The 15853-nt window shown below is 47.3% G+C and overlaps 1 protein-coding gene and 2 long non-coding RNA genes across 8 annotated transcripts in view; 2 read left to right on the top strand and 1 right to left on the bottom strand.

Annotated features, from left to right (window-relative positions):
* The window catches only part of NF1 (neurofibromin 1), a 94895-nt gene extending 92622 nt beyond the window's left edge, over positions 1-2273 (bottom strand). For 2 of the 5 annotated variants that reach the window (XM_068655888.1, XM_068655890.1), the window contains exon 1: positions 2018-2260. In XM_068655888.1, coding sequence (XP_068511989.1) covers positions 2018-2077 — 60 coding nt within the window. In that variant the 5' untranslated portion in view covers positions 2078-2260. Of the gene's footprint in view, positions 1-2017 lie in introns of all 5 variants that reach the window. The other 3 variants (XR_011088928.1, XM_068655889.1, XM_068655887.1) reach the window with 3 other exon arrangements.
* Positions 2274-2450: 177 nt separating this feature from the next.
* LOC137842151 (uncharacterized) lies at positions 2451-3580 on the top strand. Its single transcript, XR_011088931.1, has 2 exons — positions 2451-2933; positions 3026-3580. It is a non-coding gene; the product is annotated as an uncharacterized lncRNA (long non-coding RNA).
* Positions 3581-12130: 8550 nt separating this feature from the next.
* Positions 12131-14770, top strand: LOC137842150 (uncharacterized). Of its 2 annotated transcripts, XR_011088930.1 has the most exons (3): positions 12131-12250; positions 13172-13362; positions 14063-14770. It is a non-coding gene; the product is annotated as an uncharacterized lncRNA (long non-coding RNA). The 2 variants fall into 2 exon arrangements; XR_011088929.1 differs by lacking the exon at positions 12131-12250 and having other exon boundaries at positions 12499-13362.
* The last annotated feature ends 1083 nt before the right edge of the window (positions 14771-15853 follow it).

The raw sequence follows: 15853 nt of genomic DNA, 5'->3' as shown, positions 1-15853 counted from the left end.
AAAGGTCCTGCGTTCAGAAGGGCAGACCCAGCATGCAAACGCTCAAAACAACATCACCACTAAAATGGCACGCACTACACTCAGTATATTTTTATGAAATACAAGCTTGATTTTCAAATGAGCAATCCAAAATACAGCAAAAGCCGGTAACTTCATAGCCACAGGACTACCCAAAGAGGACACAGAAGTGAGGAGTTCCAAGAAGCACAGAAGCATCACCACTGATTCAGAATACTCTTAGTAGTAGTGAGGGTGTCACAGTAACCTGGCAATTGAGTATTCTGCTAAGAACAGAGTCACTTTTCCACCATGAAGATCAGTCAGGCTAGGCCAGGTGGAGGAAACAATGTATTAAAAGAAAACAAACAAAATTGAGAACCCCAAGCTGAAATCAATCAATGAGAGGGAAGACTTCTCACAAAGAAGTGGACACTAGTATCTCATCTTCGCCTCACTGTTTCACTCACTAGTTGATACAATGCAAAAAAAAACTTGCACTGGTTAAAGAGGACCATTCATTAAATGATCAAAATATTGTAAAAACACCTATTTGCGAGCACGCGGTGACTGCAGCAGTCAATGCTGCACGCTGTGTGCGCTTTCCTGTAACTCCAACGTTCTGGCACCTTGAAAATCAGGACAGCCTCTTCCTGCCAGCAGAGGATCCCTCCCGGGTACCTGTCTGTGCTTCCTCTGAAACGCACAGAGAAATACTTCTGTTTAAAAAGCTCAAGTTCTTAACTCCTACCAGATGTTGGCAAGCCCAGTTCCACAATATACATAACAGAGCAAACGACAAAGCCTAGGGCCTTTTAACACCAGTACACAAAGAAACATTTTCTTGCATTACTGGGAGCATAATCAGTACCATGCCTTTTATGCTTATGGAAAAAATGATCTATGACTCAAGATAAGGTGGTGGGGGGGATAAGTTAGCTATGCAAATATCATGCCTAAAATGTATTGGAAAAATCTGCATCACTTTAATGTCAAAAGACAAAGTTTTATGTTTCCCTGTTTTAAATAAGCCTCATTCATAGCAGTTTGCAAATAAACATAAAAAGGAGCAGCCTATTTTTATTCCACTAGGCTGCAATCTTGCTGCAGGTTGTCAAAAGCCAAGCATCACTACGAGGGACACGTGAATAAGGCAGGCGAACGAAACCCAATCTACAGGACCAGCTTCGTGCCTTCAACAGGAGCTGGGCTGGGCCCTTGGCGGCACAAAGGACGTCCTCACGGAACAGCAAGGTGAGGCACGACAGAAAATGATCGCTCTGCCTAAACCGACCTCCCGCTTATGTGCCAGGAAAGCATCCTGGGGGAAAAATGCGGGGGGCAAGCACTGAGCCTCGCCTCGCTGAGCGAGCTGTGCCACCTAACCCCAGTGAGCAGCTCCTTCAGGTGGGTCAGAGAAGCACCAAGTCCAAGGCCAACGCGCTGCTCCTCCTTCTATCCAGAAAGCCTTTCTCCCCGCTCCCGGCACTGCCTGTACAGAGCAGTCAGGACGTGTCAGTGCCACAGCACGGCCCGGGACACCTCCAGCCCCGCACTGACACCACCGGCTGCGGGCTCGGAGGCAGAGCTGCCTGCACGGCCGCACGTAGTCCTGGCGCTGCCCTGGGGGCTTTAATTCCCTCCTGCTGAACGAGAAGTTAAACCCAAGCGGCGACACCCGCCAGGCCCCTCCGCAAGCGCCCAGCGCCTTCCCGGGGGAGCTGAGGGGGGGGCGCAGCCGCTTGAGCCCCAGCCCCCGGGCCCCGCGCCCCCCGGGCGGTGCCGGCAGCGGGGCGGCCCCGCGGGCCCCACCCAGCGCCGCACAAAGGGCGCCCCGAGCCCCGCGCCCCGCTCCCCGAGCCCGCCCCGCTCCGGCCGGGCCCCGCCAGCGCTGAGGAGCGGCGGAGGTGGAGGTGGAGGTGGAGGGGGGGGGGGTGTGGAGGAGCCCCCGGCAGGGCCCGGCCGCGGGGGGCAGGCGGGAGGCGGCCGCCCCCGGTGCAGCGCCCGCCGCCCCCGCTACCTGCTCGTCGAAGCGGTTCACCACGGCCTGCACCCACTCCACCGGCTTGTGCGCCGCCATGGCCCCCCCCGCCCGGCCGGCCAGGCAGGGGGCGGATCCCCGCGGGGGGCGGCGGCGGCGGCGCGGGGCGAGGGGCGAGGGCGGCGGCTGCGGATCCCTGGCGCGCTGCTCCGGGGGCCCCTCGGCTGCCCGCGGCCCTCAGCGCCCGGGGCCCGCCATGACACCACGCCGGAAGCGGGAGCCCGGCCGCCCCCGCCCGCCCGCCGAGCAGCAGCGCCGCGGCCGCCGCGCCAGGGGGAGCGCCGAGACGCGGGCGGCGGCGGGCGGCGCCTGCGCGGCCCCCGGGCGAGCACCGCGCATGCGCCCGGCCGCGGCTCCGCGCCTGCGCCGCACACAGGGGCCGCGGCGGCGGCTGAGGGGCGGCTCCGGGCCCCGCCGCGGTGCCCCCCGGGCTTCTCAGGGCGCCCGGCGGCGACCGCCCGGGGGGAGCGGCGGGAGGCCCCGCGGGTGCCCGGAGCAGCGGAACGCGCCGAGCTGTGCTCAGAGGGGGTTCCGCTGAGGGCGGGGGGGGCCTTGCCCGCGGCCCCTCAGGCACAAAGGGCGAGGCCGGCGGCACGGCCCCGCTGGCTGGGGAATAGCGAGGCCGCTCAGTAACAGCCCGCTGCGTGCTCCTGGTACTGCCCAGGGCTCCGCCGCCCGCAGCTGTGGTCTTTAGAGCTCGCTACGGCCCCGAGCCAACCGCGCGTGACTCGGGAGAGGAGGGAACGCGGGGCGCAGGACGAGCACAGCCGCTTCCAGCGTCCTTCTCGGGAGCGCTGAGCTGCTGCCCTTCAGGGCAGGCAGGAGCACCAAGCAGCGCCCTGCCGTGCTGCAGCCGCGTTAGTGTCTGGTGATAGAAATAAATGGGCCAGTGGAGGTAGGGCTGCCTGAACGAGGGGTTTAAAATTGACACATGGGAAGCGAAGAACTGAAGAATGAATGGGCTTTCTAATTCTGGTCTTGCTTCAGGTCCAGATCTGCTCAGACTGTGCCCAGATGATTAATTTTCTTTGTCTGAAGCATCACGAATGCAGCGTTTACACTGACTGATTGCCACAAAGCACTTTTAAGCTGTTTCAGACACAAAAAGAGCCCGTCCAGTTTGCCCTGCTGTAATCTGCAAATCTGTAATCCCCACAGGAGGGAGGGCAGGCCCCTTCTCTTCCAAGGCAGAATCATTCTGATGAAGTGCACCGATTTTTATTTTTACTTCCAAAGGTTATACGTGGGGTTTGATACTGCCAAATCCTTCCTGCGGGATGTAATCAGGCCATTACGCTACAGTGTGCTTAATATGTTCTGACATGACATAAAAATACTGCCATGTATGTCATGTATGTTGAGAGTGTACTATACCATAAACTCATCTCAGTTTTTGTTTAATCCCGTTTCTTCAGTCAAATTTGAAACATTTGCTAAACAGATATTTCAATCATCAACTTGAATTAGTAAATTAAAAAGTTATCAATCATCTTACTACAGAGTAAAATAAAAACTGAAAATAAATCCAACTGCTGAAACAAGGACACGTCTCATTTTCCATTTGCCCAAATGTGGAAGAAAATCTCAAAACACTATTTCAAAACTAATAATGCAAGCAGCATAAAATTAGGTGTTTGGTTTGTACAGAGACTTCTTAGGCATTCCTGAGTCAGTATCTGTGATGTAAATAACCTAAGCAGTAGCATCAGGAAAAACATTTTAGCGTGTAATCAAGATGCAATTGAGCCTAAATACAGCACTGTGGAAAAACACGGAATTAGAGGAATCATCCAATACTATCTTTTTCCAACCTTGTCTAGCTACTGTTTAAACCAGGAGGGATACTGCTTTTACTGTGCTCACTAGGGGCCCTGCTTTGTCTTGGATAGTGTTGCTGTTATCAAAACACGTATTAATTGTCAGCAAAAGCACATGAAATACATTCTGAAGTATCTTTCCCTGTAAATAAAGAACAATGGAATTCCTCTTATTCAGAAGTACAATGTGAACAATTCCATTGCATTCTAGCAACAACCTCATAGCAAGAATTTGAAGAAGCAAATGTTTTATAACAAAGATGAAAACCAATCACAAATATTTTACTTAGGAAAAAAAATGCTTGAAGAATAAATAGTAGTGTTCTGTCTGTAGAACTTGTGGTACTACCTTTCAGGAAATGCAAAAAGCATTCTGATTTATACAAATTGTGAAGTCCAATATTGGGCTGTTAAGTGCACTGAATTTTGCATTATTCATTTGCCATCTACAATAAACTAGTTGTGGTGTAAAGGCTATTGATTCCTTTGCATTAGAGTGCATTATAATGGTCAGCATCAATATATTTCAAAAATCTTTTTAAAACTAAATGTTGAATTATGTTCTAGAAAAGACTGCTAATGTACTGGTTATATATAGCTTTACATCCAAAGCAAACCTACGTGATATGGATATATATTTGCTTAATTATCAAAATCTTAACTGAGTTGGATGGAGAATGAAGCTGGTCACTGGAACCTTTTCTAATCATACTTTCTATGTCTGCGCTCAAAGCTAATCTCTGCTGACAACCACATCAGCAAAAGAGCAGTTTGTATCACTGTGTCATTTCATAAGCACTTTGTATTCTCCCCAGCATTCCTCCTGGAGAGGCGAATGGTTACCTTCAACCTGGGAGGACAGGGTAAGGTTAGGGTTCCGCTGTCCTGCTGCAACGTCCACGTGCAGCTGTGCAGGGTGTCTGAGATCAGGCCAGCACTGAGTTTTCTGAGATCCCTGAGTCCGGTTCATGATGGCGTACACCCAGAAGCTGCTGGGACTGGCAGAAGTGGATTTGTCCTGAGGAGTATAAAAGAAGTAATGAACACAAAACACCCATAGGCTTCAGTGGAGCAAAGAACTTACCTAAAGCTGTTTATCAGAAGGGTTCCAAAGAATGGCGACAGCTGCTTTATCTGCAGAAATATAGAGAGATATTTACTCCATGGTAAAAAAGGCCCCGAGGGCTGGTCTCATCTCTTCTCATAACAACAACACTCCCTTCTGCTGGCGCAGGAGCATTTGGTGGGGGGCAGTGACAAACTACTGGAAATTATAACACCTGCAGCCTGCTCAGCTCTGCCTGGAAGGGGACTCCCTTACAGTGTGAAATGGCACCCTTAAAACCAGCCTGAAATTGCCAGGAGCGAGCCTTACTCTGGGCACAGCAGTGTCCCTGGAGATGGGGTGGCTTCACCGTGCGGTGTCGGGTGCTTGGCCAGGACCTCAGGGACACTGCCTCCTCCCCGTGCAGGCAGCTCCGCTCCCTTTAGCTCATCCTCACCCTTCCCAGGGGCTCGAGCTGCCCGGCTTGTGCTGCTGGTGGGAGACGAGAGGGCACGTCCAGCATTTCCCTGCCAACGCTCCACTATGGATAAACAACTGCAGGTGGTACCGGCAGAGCTGTTCATACGCTGGCTGCATGTGCGGAAGGAGCAGGGGCGACCTCAGAAATTTTACACAAATTTGGATATTCACTTGCAATGTCAAATCAGAGGTCCAAGAGCGCTGGGTGCTCACCTTGTCCTTTCAATTTTCACCCGGCAATACAGCCACAATCTTCATCGGGATCTCTGCCTTCTGCCAACATCTAAACAATAATAATTCACTGGGGGGCGGGTAGGGGGGCAGGAAAGGGCTTTAGCTGACTGATATGTGTATGAAAAACATGTCTCCAAGAGCCAGGAAGAAACCAGAGGTGATGAGGTTAGCTGAGAGAGAGGCATCTTGGGAACTCTTGAATTTAGTATTAAAAGATTTCTTCCCCTCAGAATTTACTAAACAAAACAAACAGTGCTCCTTCCTGTTTCTCATAGTGCAAAGCTGTTTTCCCAAAGCAAATCTGTTCCCTAAAAGCAAACAGGACTTGCTAACAGCCTTCCCACAATTTGGGGGGGCAGAGGAGGAGCTTCAGAGGTTGAAGGGTGACATTGGAAATTCTCAGAGAGTTTCCCCCAAACTCTTTGGAAAATTCCAGCCACGATTTGGCCAAGATCATTCTTTCCCAATGTTCTCTGTTTCCTTTTTTTTTCTTCTTCTTCCTATGTTCAGTACAAAGTGCCCCCAGACCCATGATCCTAGAAATTACCTACTGTACTATCCTAGAAAAAAAACACAGTGGCCCTGCTGTTATCTTTGGTGCTAGGCCTTGTCTGCCGGACAGATGAAAACCTGCAGGATTTTGCCCCCTAACAGGCAGACTCATGGCATATATAACTGCTAGTTAGGTTTTATTTGACGAGAAATCATCCCAAGTTCCCTGGCTCCAGATAAATTCTGAGCTATGGTACCATTTCTTTAGCAGCTCTGGACAATCTGGTGCTTCTTGGTTATTTTGGTGGGGCTTTTTAAGACACTTTAGCAAGAACTTCTTAACGCACTTCCTTAAGATTAAATGTAAACGCAAACAAGAAACTACAGCCCAAGGCATCCACAAAACAACCCCACTGTCTCATCAGGCTTTAGGTTGAATGTTGCTGGGTTTTCCTCCCTAAAAATTTCCCTTTGTGGCTGTCAAAAGTGACAACAGTGGTAGAAGTCGTGTAAGAGAAAAGCCCCTGCTACGTCCCCTGCTGCCTCAGTACAGGCTCAGACCTCCTGAAGCCTGAAGAGCCAAGCCACTAGATTAAGAGTTGGGAATTTCTCTTGCAGGAACAGTCCCTCTCGTGACGTTTCCAGACACTCATGATTCTAGTCGAGCCAAAAAATGCCACTTGAATCACTTCCTTGGAGGTATTTTGGCACTTCTGCTTTTTGCCTGAGTAGGAGGCTGGGGAAGCAGATGAGAAAATTGAGGCACACAGAGATTTGCCTTCTCCATAAGGCACACGTTTGATCTCAGTTCCTGATGGATGGGGTAGCGTTTGGGAGGAAATGTGCCAAACCTGGGACCAATGGCAAAAATATTTCCCTGTTCTTTGTAAGTGAAGCTAAACAAACAAACTTCAGCTAAATGAGGAAGGAAGGAAGGGAGGGAGGAAGAAAAGGATCTGCCAAGTTTTTAGTAAAAGGTGACTTAATATCTCTAAGCTACAAACTCCTTAAACACGGATTTTAATCTCAGAGCTGGCAGGCTCCCAACGAAAGCTGTTCAGCCCATCCGGCAGTGCTGCAGCTCCTTCTTCATTGAAATACTTGGTGCTTTCACCCCTTGTTTGCACGTCTCTGAAAGGACATTGCTCCAACAGATTTGTCCATTAGAGGGCATTAGAGGCCACTAAAATCCCTGAAGTTTGAACTAAGTAGAGAACAGACCATGTTTATTTTTGTTTGATAAAGTAACGGTGGTTTTCTTTTCTTTTCTTTTCTTTTCTTTTCTTTTCTTTTCTTTTCTTTTCTTTTCTTTTCTTTTCTTTTCTTTTCTTTTCTTTTCTTTTCTTTTCTTTTCTTTCTTTTCTTTTCTTTTCTTTTCTTTTCTTTTCTTTTCTTTTCTTTTCTTTTCTTTTCTTTCTCCTTTCTTTCTTTCTTTCTTCCTCTCTTCCCATTACATTTACCTTACTATCTCGCCTAAGATGCACGGGATAGATTCCAAATGTGAAGAAACTTTTCCTGAAAGATTAAAGCCAAGGATTTTTTTTTGTATTCTCTGTTTTTCAATCTCTCCCTGACTTGCACTAGGATCTGTTCAAAATGAGCAGAGCAAGAGAATGAACTAACTAGATTAATGGTAATCACCCAATGATGGATTACGCTTTAGAGAAATTGGAGAATCTGCACAAAGTACTCATACTGGAATTTCAATGCGAGATAGTCTCGTCAGCATAGGATAATTAAAATTGTAGCACGTTGTTTCACACAGTCAATTTCTAAGAGCTGAAATGTAAAGGCAAATATTTTCTGTTCCAGCAGAAAACTCATTTGGATGCAAAACACCAGTTTAATCCCTGGCACTTGCTCTGATATGAAGAAATAGTACACTATCAAGACATCATAATTAGAGCTCGTATCTTCTCAAGGAAATTAATGGATCAGAGTATTTTCTGAAACCAAGGCTTATGCCATATATTAGAAATGGATAAAAATATATCAAGTTAGTGTCTGCCATTTTGCCTTAGAGGTATAAAACGAGCTCTTTGTCAAATCTGAGGTGGTTTGATCACAATGACTCCCAATGACTCACTCTTATAGGAGGGTGAGACTTCATGCACAGAAAGCTGGAGGTCTGGAGTATCACTGGGATGAGACAGGAGAGACATAAAGTCTGTAGGAGCTGCCAGCCACTCATTAACATCTGTGCTCCGTCACTGTAAGGTGTTCTCATTACTTTTGGTCTTTCGGGCAGAGTGATTATGCTGTGCTTCCTAATTACACTGAAAAACCTCAGCATTGTTTTTCTCCTTCATAGCAAATCAAGAATATTGCAGATATGGCAGCTCTACTGCTGGGAAGGTGCAGGTTGACTCCCCACCATCTCCCCACGGATGATGTAACTATAAATAACACAAGCTTTTACCTCCTTCTCTTGGTTGTGCTGTGATGAATCATTTTCATGCTCTACCTGTGCCTTATATCGCTGCATCCCGCTGCAAGAAACTGCAGTGGCAGTAGTTGTGCTACGAGCTCTGGGACGATCTCATTCCCATAATTAGGGGCTACAGTCTGTTGCAGTCTCTGCCCACAGCCAGATGATTGCCTCCTCTTGCTGGTTGTTCTTACTCTGCTTATGTTTACGCTGCTCAGCGTGGGGTCTCACTGGGATATTCCCTCATGTTTAGTCAATACACCCACTGATTCACCCAAGACGTGTTCCTATTCTCAAGCACAATGTGTGTATCCATCCACGAGCATCGTTCCTGAATCCGTCAGCATTGCTGTCTGATGCCTTTTAAGCAAAACTTGCTACATTCACACAGCTTCTGTCTCCCTTGGTGGCAAATCTAGCTACCTGCTGGGGGTACATCCTGGGAGTGTGTGAGCTCTTCCTGCCTCGTGTTTTGCGGGATCATCATCCCTCCTCCCTTCACCTTGCTTCCAGTCTCCATCTGCTCTGCGTTCTGCACTCTTTCTTCTGTAAGCAATGGTCATTCTGGGTAGTGCCGTGCCTTTCCTTCACAATGCAGGATTCCTCATAAAACTGTTATATTTGCTTGAGTGCTCTTCATAAAGCTTCCCGGTGCCTTGTGATCACTGTACACGCATACCTTTGGCACAAAGGTGAACTAGATGAAGTAAAGCTGTGCCAAAGGCTACTCACACCCAACAAAACCTACCCAACAGGTCACAGATGAATGCCCATCACTCATATAAACTGTGAAATTGAAACAAGTTCTTAGATAAAACAACTTGCCTAGGGATACAATAAAGGCTGGGCATGATACTTTTTCTTCCCCTGGCACAGTATAAAACCCAGTGCAGTTTCCATTAACTTCAGTGGAATTGTTTCTCAGTTAGATCAGTCGATTTTAGATTATAATCACACAGTCTCAGAGCCAGGGTTTGGATTCAGCTACATCTGCACATTAATAAAGCATATCTTTGCTGCAGTCTGAAGTCTAAGCTCTGCTGAATACTAGCATTCATACCACGTGCAGTCCAGCAATGACAGCATGGCTGGTATCAGAAGCATATTATTTACTTCCACAGGTATAAGCCAATGGTTTAATGAAGATCTGCGTAAATTAACAGTTGGTCCAGCTGCACTGTCATTTTAACCTAACCACAGACGCTTGTGCTGCGTGCAGAAATGCCACTGGGCCACCTCCCTCACCAAAGACTGCTTTCTTCTTCTCCCCCTCCCTCTTAAATAATCCGGCGTACAAGAGGGACTGAAGAGGGAAAGGAGAGTGTCTGCTGGAAAGATAAGTCTCTAAGAACTGAGAGAATCTCAAGACTGGAATTTTGTGTTCTGCTTCTTAGACAATTTTTGTAAGCCTGATGTTAGCTTGTATCAATTTATGAATATAAAGACTCTCTGTTACCCAACAGTTTTTACCAGCTGCTCTATTTCCTTCCCATGAGTCATGCTATTAGCTTCTGCTGCCCAATTTAATTTCAACTGCTGCTTAAGCCCACATGAACTCCTCTGAAATAAAATTGTTAAAGCTAATTTAAAATACACACCAAGTGGCTCGAACGTTCGGAGTATGGCACTGCCCTGTGGATACAGCACATGGCAGCTCGCTGGGCTTCCAGAATAGCAGTCCTCAGCTGCAGTGTCTTTGGGGTACTGTTAAATGGAGCTGAAAGCTGAGAATGATGCCTGCAGTGCATCACCTGTAGGGCAGTGAAGTGACTGTATTCCTGTTTGAAAATCCATAAGGAGAAAAGGTAAATTTTAACTCCACTGCGAGTAATTAGACTTGAGGGTGATCCTTTCCCTGACTAATAGATAGATAGATAGATAGATCGATCGATCGATAGATAGACAGACAGATAGATAAATGGGCTCTTGCTACATTTCCAGGTATTTGCAAAACAACTGGGGTTCTATTTTTGCTACTGTCTTGGAAGGCGTCGCTATGTTTGGCACCGTGCAATGCTGTTATCAGTGACAAATGGTGACCTGACTGTGACTAAATGTCAAGACCTCAGTCTAAAGTAATAATTAACTGACTGTCTGCTGCCTCACAGCAAAGCCTTCCTTTTGTGGGCTCTGGGAAGCAAAGCACAGGCTTACGGCAACACTTTCCATCAGTTCTTCTTTTGGACAGATAAACCCACAGAGAAAAAAACAGTAGGAATGATCTGGTGGATGTGCCGAGGGCTGCTTCCTGTTGCTGAGAACACCGGGCATCTCATTATTTTTAATCCTGAAAGCAACAGCATACTTGGCACTGTGAAAGGCCCCCAAGCCATTGCCCCCGTGGGAACACGATGTTTGCATTTGCAGTTTCCTGATAAACTCTTGGCCGGTGCCCAACCATGGATCCAGTCTTTCTTCTTTATTATTGTTATGGTTAACTGGCCACATGGCCAATGAAACTATTGCAGAGCCAAACTGCTGGCCACCAGGACTTATTGTTGCCCTCAGCTTGGTCCTGACCCTTTAAGATGGGCACTCATTAACCCCTTGTGCAGATGTATTTTTCTCATTATGAGGGTAGTCTGGCAGTACTGAAGGTCCACGGATTTCCTAAATATCATCATATGAGTTGAAAGCAACAGTGAAACAAAGACATCACCTCTGCCTTGCTTTCTATCCTAACAGGGATTGAGAAACAAGAAAACATTCCAAAGCTGCAAAGGGCAGGGAAAAATGCCAAGCTCTTTCTAAAGTATGTAGTATGACAGGAAAAGCCAGCTGAAAAAAAAAAAAAAAAAAAGAGAGAGAGTAGGCAAGAGGAAAAAATACTTCCTAGCTCAGCAAGAAGGGAAAAGACAAAGTCTCAAATGTTCTCTTCTGTTACACCTGTCAAGCATGCGAGCTTCCCCCAGATTTGTTCTCTAGTGGCATGACACTTCCGATATTTTGCTGCATTAGGCTGGAAGAACAGAAGTGGTCAGTGCATCTCGTCCTCCCATACACAGAAACAGTTACATGGGTAGAAAAGTTTATTTCTGTTCTGGAAAGCAAAAGTATTGCACAGTGCTGTGCACTTTTACAGCAGTGTAGCTGTTATCTTTATCAGAGCTTTCAATGGCACATTGATTGAAGTAAAAAAAAAAAAAAAAGATCCCCTTTCTTGACCCAGCCACGCTAGCACAAGCTGCAGACACAGACCAAAGGGGCACTGCTGTCCTGTTGAGCAGAGTGAGGAGAGTCCCGTGGCAGTTTCAAGCCTGGAAGCTGCACAGGCATAAGCTGGGCACGAGTGTCTGTCTGCCCAGCCTCCACGCGGCAGCTTTATCCCATTCCCAGCCAAGCTGTGTGACACAGCTCTTCACTACACAGCCTGCTCTTTGCATTGCAGCATGTAGTAAAGACTCCCCTGAAACCTCGACCCCTTTACATAAGGTGCTGTACAATGCAGATTGAAGAGAGATCCCTCTCTTGAAACCTCAGCAGACAACACAGGCAAAAGTTGAAAGGGCGAGCAGAAGCCCAGAGAGCTGGTATGAGTAACTGCGCGGTCATGCAGCAAGGCAGCAGCGCTGCCACGAGCACAGCGTCAGCCTCCTGGCTCCTCCTTCAGTGCTGTCCTGTTGGATCCTGTCAGAAGGCTCCATCTCGTCCCCAGATCCTCAAAGTACAGCTTGATCATCTCTAGAAGGATACCGGTTTGGAGCTCAGCAGTATAAGTAAGGATAAACACTAATTCGTAGTTTCTAATTTGCTTAAAATAGCATCAAAAGTGGCTTTTCCCATTTTTATTGCTGCACTGGCAGGTACTGTACCACTGAGAGCTACCCTCACGTTACAGCATTGCTTGACAACACCACCAGCCTTGGCTTTTCCAGTCAGCATCCCACAAAGCAACACAAGCTGCTGGGTTGCAGAACGGTGACGTGAGAGCACACAACGGCCAAAGCCCCACGGGCATGAACTGAGGCGACAGCTCCGATTTTTGAGCCTGCTTGGGGTTCTGCTGTGGTTACAGAGCTCGCCTGCTTTACACACCTTCATTGCAACTGCAGGTGTAAGTGGAGGGAAGCTGCAGGCAGTACTGCAGCCGTGCCGATGAAGCACGAGATGCCCTCAGTACTGCCGGGCAGGGCGAGTGGCACTGAGCACGAGGTGCCCGAGCAGCGCGCTGCCGTCCCACCAGCGCTTCCCACCAGCGCTGACTTTGCTGCACTGCCACTGGAGGCCAAGTGCCCTGGAATAAAACTGCCTCATGTTTGCCTACCAGCACTGCTATCAGCCTCCTAATTGCACTGTAACCCGAGCCTGGTGACACAGGATGTTTATAGGGCTCGACGTTATGCTGGTTCGTGACAAAGGCTTATCACATGATGCCACAGCATCAAATCCTCACTGCTTTAAATCCTCACTGCATTAAATCCTCATCTGCTCGTGGGAGCACAAAGTGCTGTTACATCAGAACACAGGATGCCTGACCGAAGAGCAGAATATACAGCCCAAACTCTACCAAGCATATTTTTAACATACAGGGTGTAACTAAGTTAGGATATGTATGTATTTCCTGGTCATGTCAGGATATAGGCTTACATTTCATGTCTTGCAAAAAAAACTCTCTTTTGTGTTTCTTTATTTAACAGCAGCCTTTACCCACTCAAAAACCCAGTGATCAGACCATCTGCAGAACCAAGGAGGCAGCGTACAGCTGCTGTGAGACGAAATGCTCAGCCACAATTACAGTTGTTCTGCAGCCAATAAATCCATCTGTGGGTCTGAGCACGTACATCTCATCTCCCCGGGGCTGATCATCCAAATGACATCTGGCAGAAAGGTAGGTTACACTCCCCCACACCCTGCTTTGCTTTAGCGGGGAACCTATTGCTATTGCCAAGACTTATTTACCAATATTTTCTATACAATCTGTGACTTCCAGAGATACAATGAATGTACAACTCGACATCTCATCTGTCTCTTTTGGAAAGACAATTAAATGACAATGCAAAATAGATGCTAGGTGAACTTGAAGTCACACCCAGTACAGACTGCCCACTACACTTCTTACAGGAGATACTTGACACATGCTAACTTGTGTATTTTCAGTACTAATGGCAGCACTGAGCTTTTACTTTTCATGCTGCAGAGCTGCTGGAATAATGGAGCACATAATTACATCCAGCCGTGCTTTAGTGCTCAGATTACAAAACCAGATTTCTGTGCCAGGCCTTCAGGAAGTAAGACGTGGGAGGAATCGGACAAATAACCTGCAATTATATTAATGTGGAGAGCAGGTCCTTCCCTTAAAAGCGATCAAATTCACTGAAGTGCCTGTGTCTGGCTGATCACAGAGCCAGACATGACGCTTCAGCAGAGAAAAAAGCAATGCAGGAAGCAGATTATAGCCATGGCAGTTCTGCTGCCTCTGCATCCAGGTCTGGTTAGAACTAGACGTGATGAAACAAAGCCCTCAGTGTGGAGGCACTGCCCAGCATAAATGTGCCTGTATTGCTCTCGCTTATTCCTTTACTTTACAGGCATGAGCGGTGCTCGCAGAGGCCATGTCTGGTTACAGCTGGAGGTGCAGGAGGGGTGTGCGGCGCCACTGCTACTTCTTCCTAGGCTGGTTTCCTTCCAGCCACTGCAGCCTCGCAGCCAGACCTGCCCAGAGCTCCCCAGCACCACCCGGGCACTGCTCAGCTGCCACTCTACAGGAATTTGGATAAAGCAAACAGCTACTGACAGGGAAGCCAGAACTGAAGATTTTACTGACGGCGTGACATGGTCGGCTTTTCTTAAAGTTACATTATCAGATGAGGGCATTACAACACCCTGACTTTTCTAGACCAAGAGCTCCTTAGGTAGCCCGCAGGGTTTGTGAGAAAGGATAAAACTCACAGTGGGAAGGAAGCTCCATTAACTCATTCCTATGAAAGGAACTAAACAACCTTCTTCTGAACACTGTTTTTACCTCTCGTTATTAATGGACCTTTGCTGCTTTGCTCAAAATCTTTATTGCTTATTTCTCTTCCCTTCAATTTTCTTCAGCTGTTAAGTGTTACGCCTGCTCTTCAATATGCCTTTCCTTACTGCTTCCTTTTCAGACTGCAAAAACGCTGAGAGATTGCGCTCCTGGACATTTGTGCAACTGCGAAAACAAGTAAAAACCTCTTGCAAAATTTACAATGCAATACCAGGGTCATGTAAATAAAATCTCCCAAATAATTGCCAGATTTTATACAAAATCTTATGTCTCTAATCTTGTCCAATTCCTGTTCCCCTAACCCGTTTTTCTTTCTTCTTCCTCTGCCATTACTTGATCCACGATTATCTGCATCTATTACTGGGAGGAGTTCTGAGCCAGTGAGGTAACAGAGATGACTCTGTCACCAGTTAGCACTACCATCCCACCCCGTATTTTATTCTGAATGTGCCTGCCTGAGATATTCTGCACTCTGACAGATGTGCTTGTGGGAATTTCCTTAAAAGCTGTGAGGTGTACACATTTCCTAAGAAACACATGTGGTCCCGGGGCACTGCTTTTGTTTGCCCTAATCTCTCTCCTTATACTACTATTTACTCGAGTTCATATTCTGATATTTACTTTAAGGCTCCTTTACGCCACTCTTACTCCATGTACGCTGGGTAAACACAGCTGCACATTTTGGGTATGCTGTGAGAGGCTGCACTGCAAATAAGCAATATTGCTCTGATAGCTATTTCCCAGCAGTTTAACAAGCCGTCAAACACGGGAGCTAGGAAAGGTCTTCAGAAATTATCTCGTCCAGCCTCCAGCTGCAGAGAGCCTCCATTTCTCTCAAACTCTTCACCTTTTCTGTAACCCTCTGCGTATTTTTCCTGCAGCAACAGGCCTGGATACAAAGCACACAAAGATTTCCAGGCTCAACTCTACAGCAGCTCGGGCCCACCTCTGATCCGTAAGCAAACACGCTTTATCTATAAGCAACCTGCCCTTTCCCAGCCCTGCCACAGCAGGAATGCAGCCTCGTCCATTTCCAGGCAGCAGCTGTCAGACACAGCCCTGTAGTTCTCCAAAATGCTGACTTTCTGCTCTTATTAATTTATTGATCTGCTTTGCAGAATGTAGGTATTCAATCATTTCATTTTTCCTATTAAACTCAACTTGCTTCTCTATAAATTTAATTTGTAGAAAAACTTTTGAATTCGACAAGGACACCCTTCATTTCATGCAATCGATTTTTCCTCTGCATGCATAATCTGGTGAGTCCAATGCCAAAACACAGACCTCATAAAAAGCAAAAAAATATTCCTCCTACTGTAAACACATCCAGCAGTTTATTACTGAC

This window comes from Anas acuta, chromosome 19 (genome assembly GCF_963932015.1).
Source record: "Anas acuta chromosome 19, bAnaAcu1.1, whole genome shotgun sequence".
Classification (NCBI taxonomy): Eukaryota; Metazoa; Chordata; class Aves; order Anseriformes; family Anatidae; genus Anas; species Anas acuta.
Note: the sequence above shows the minus strand (reverse complement) of the source record. Positions and strands in the feature narration are given on the sequence as shown.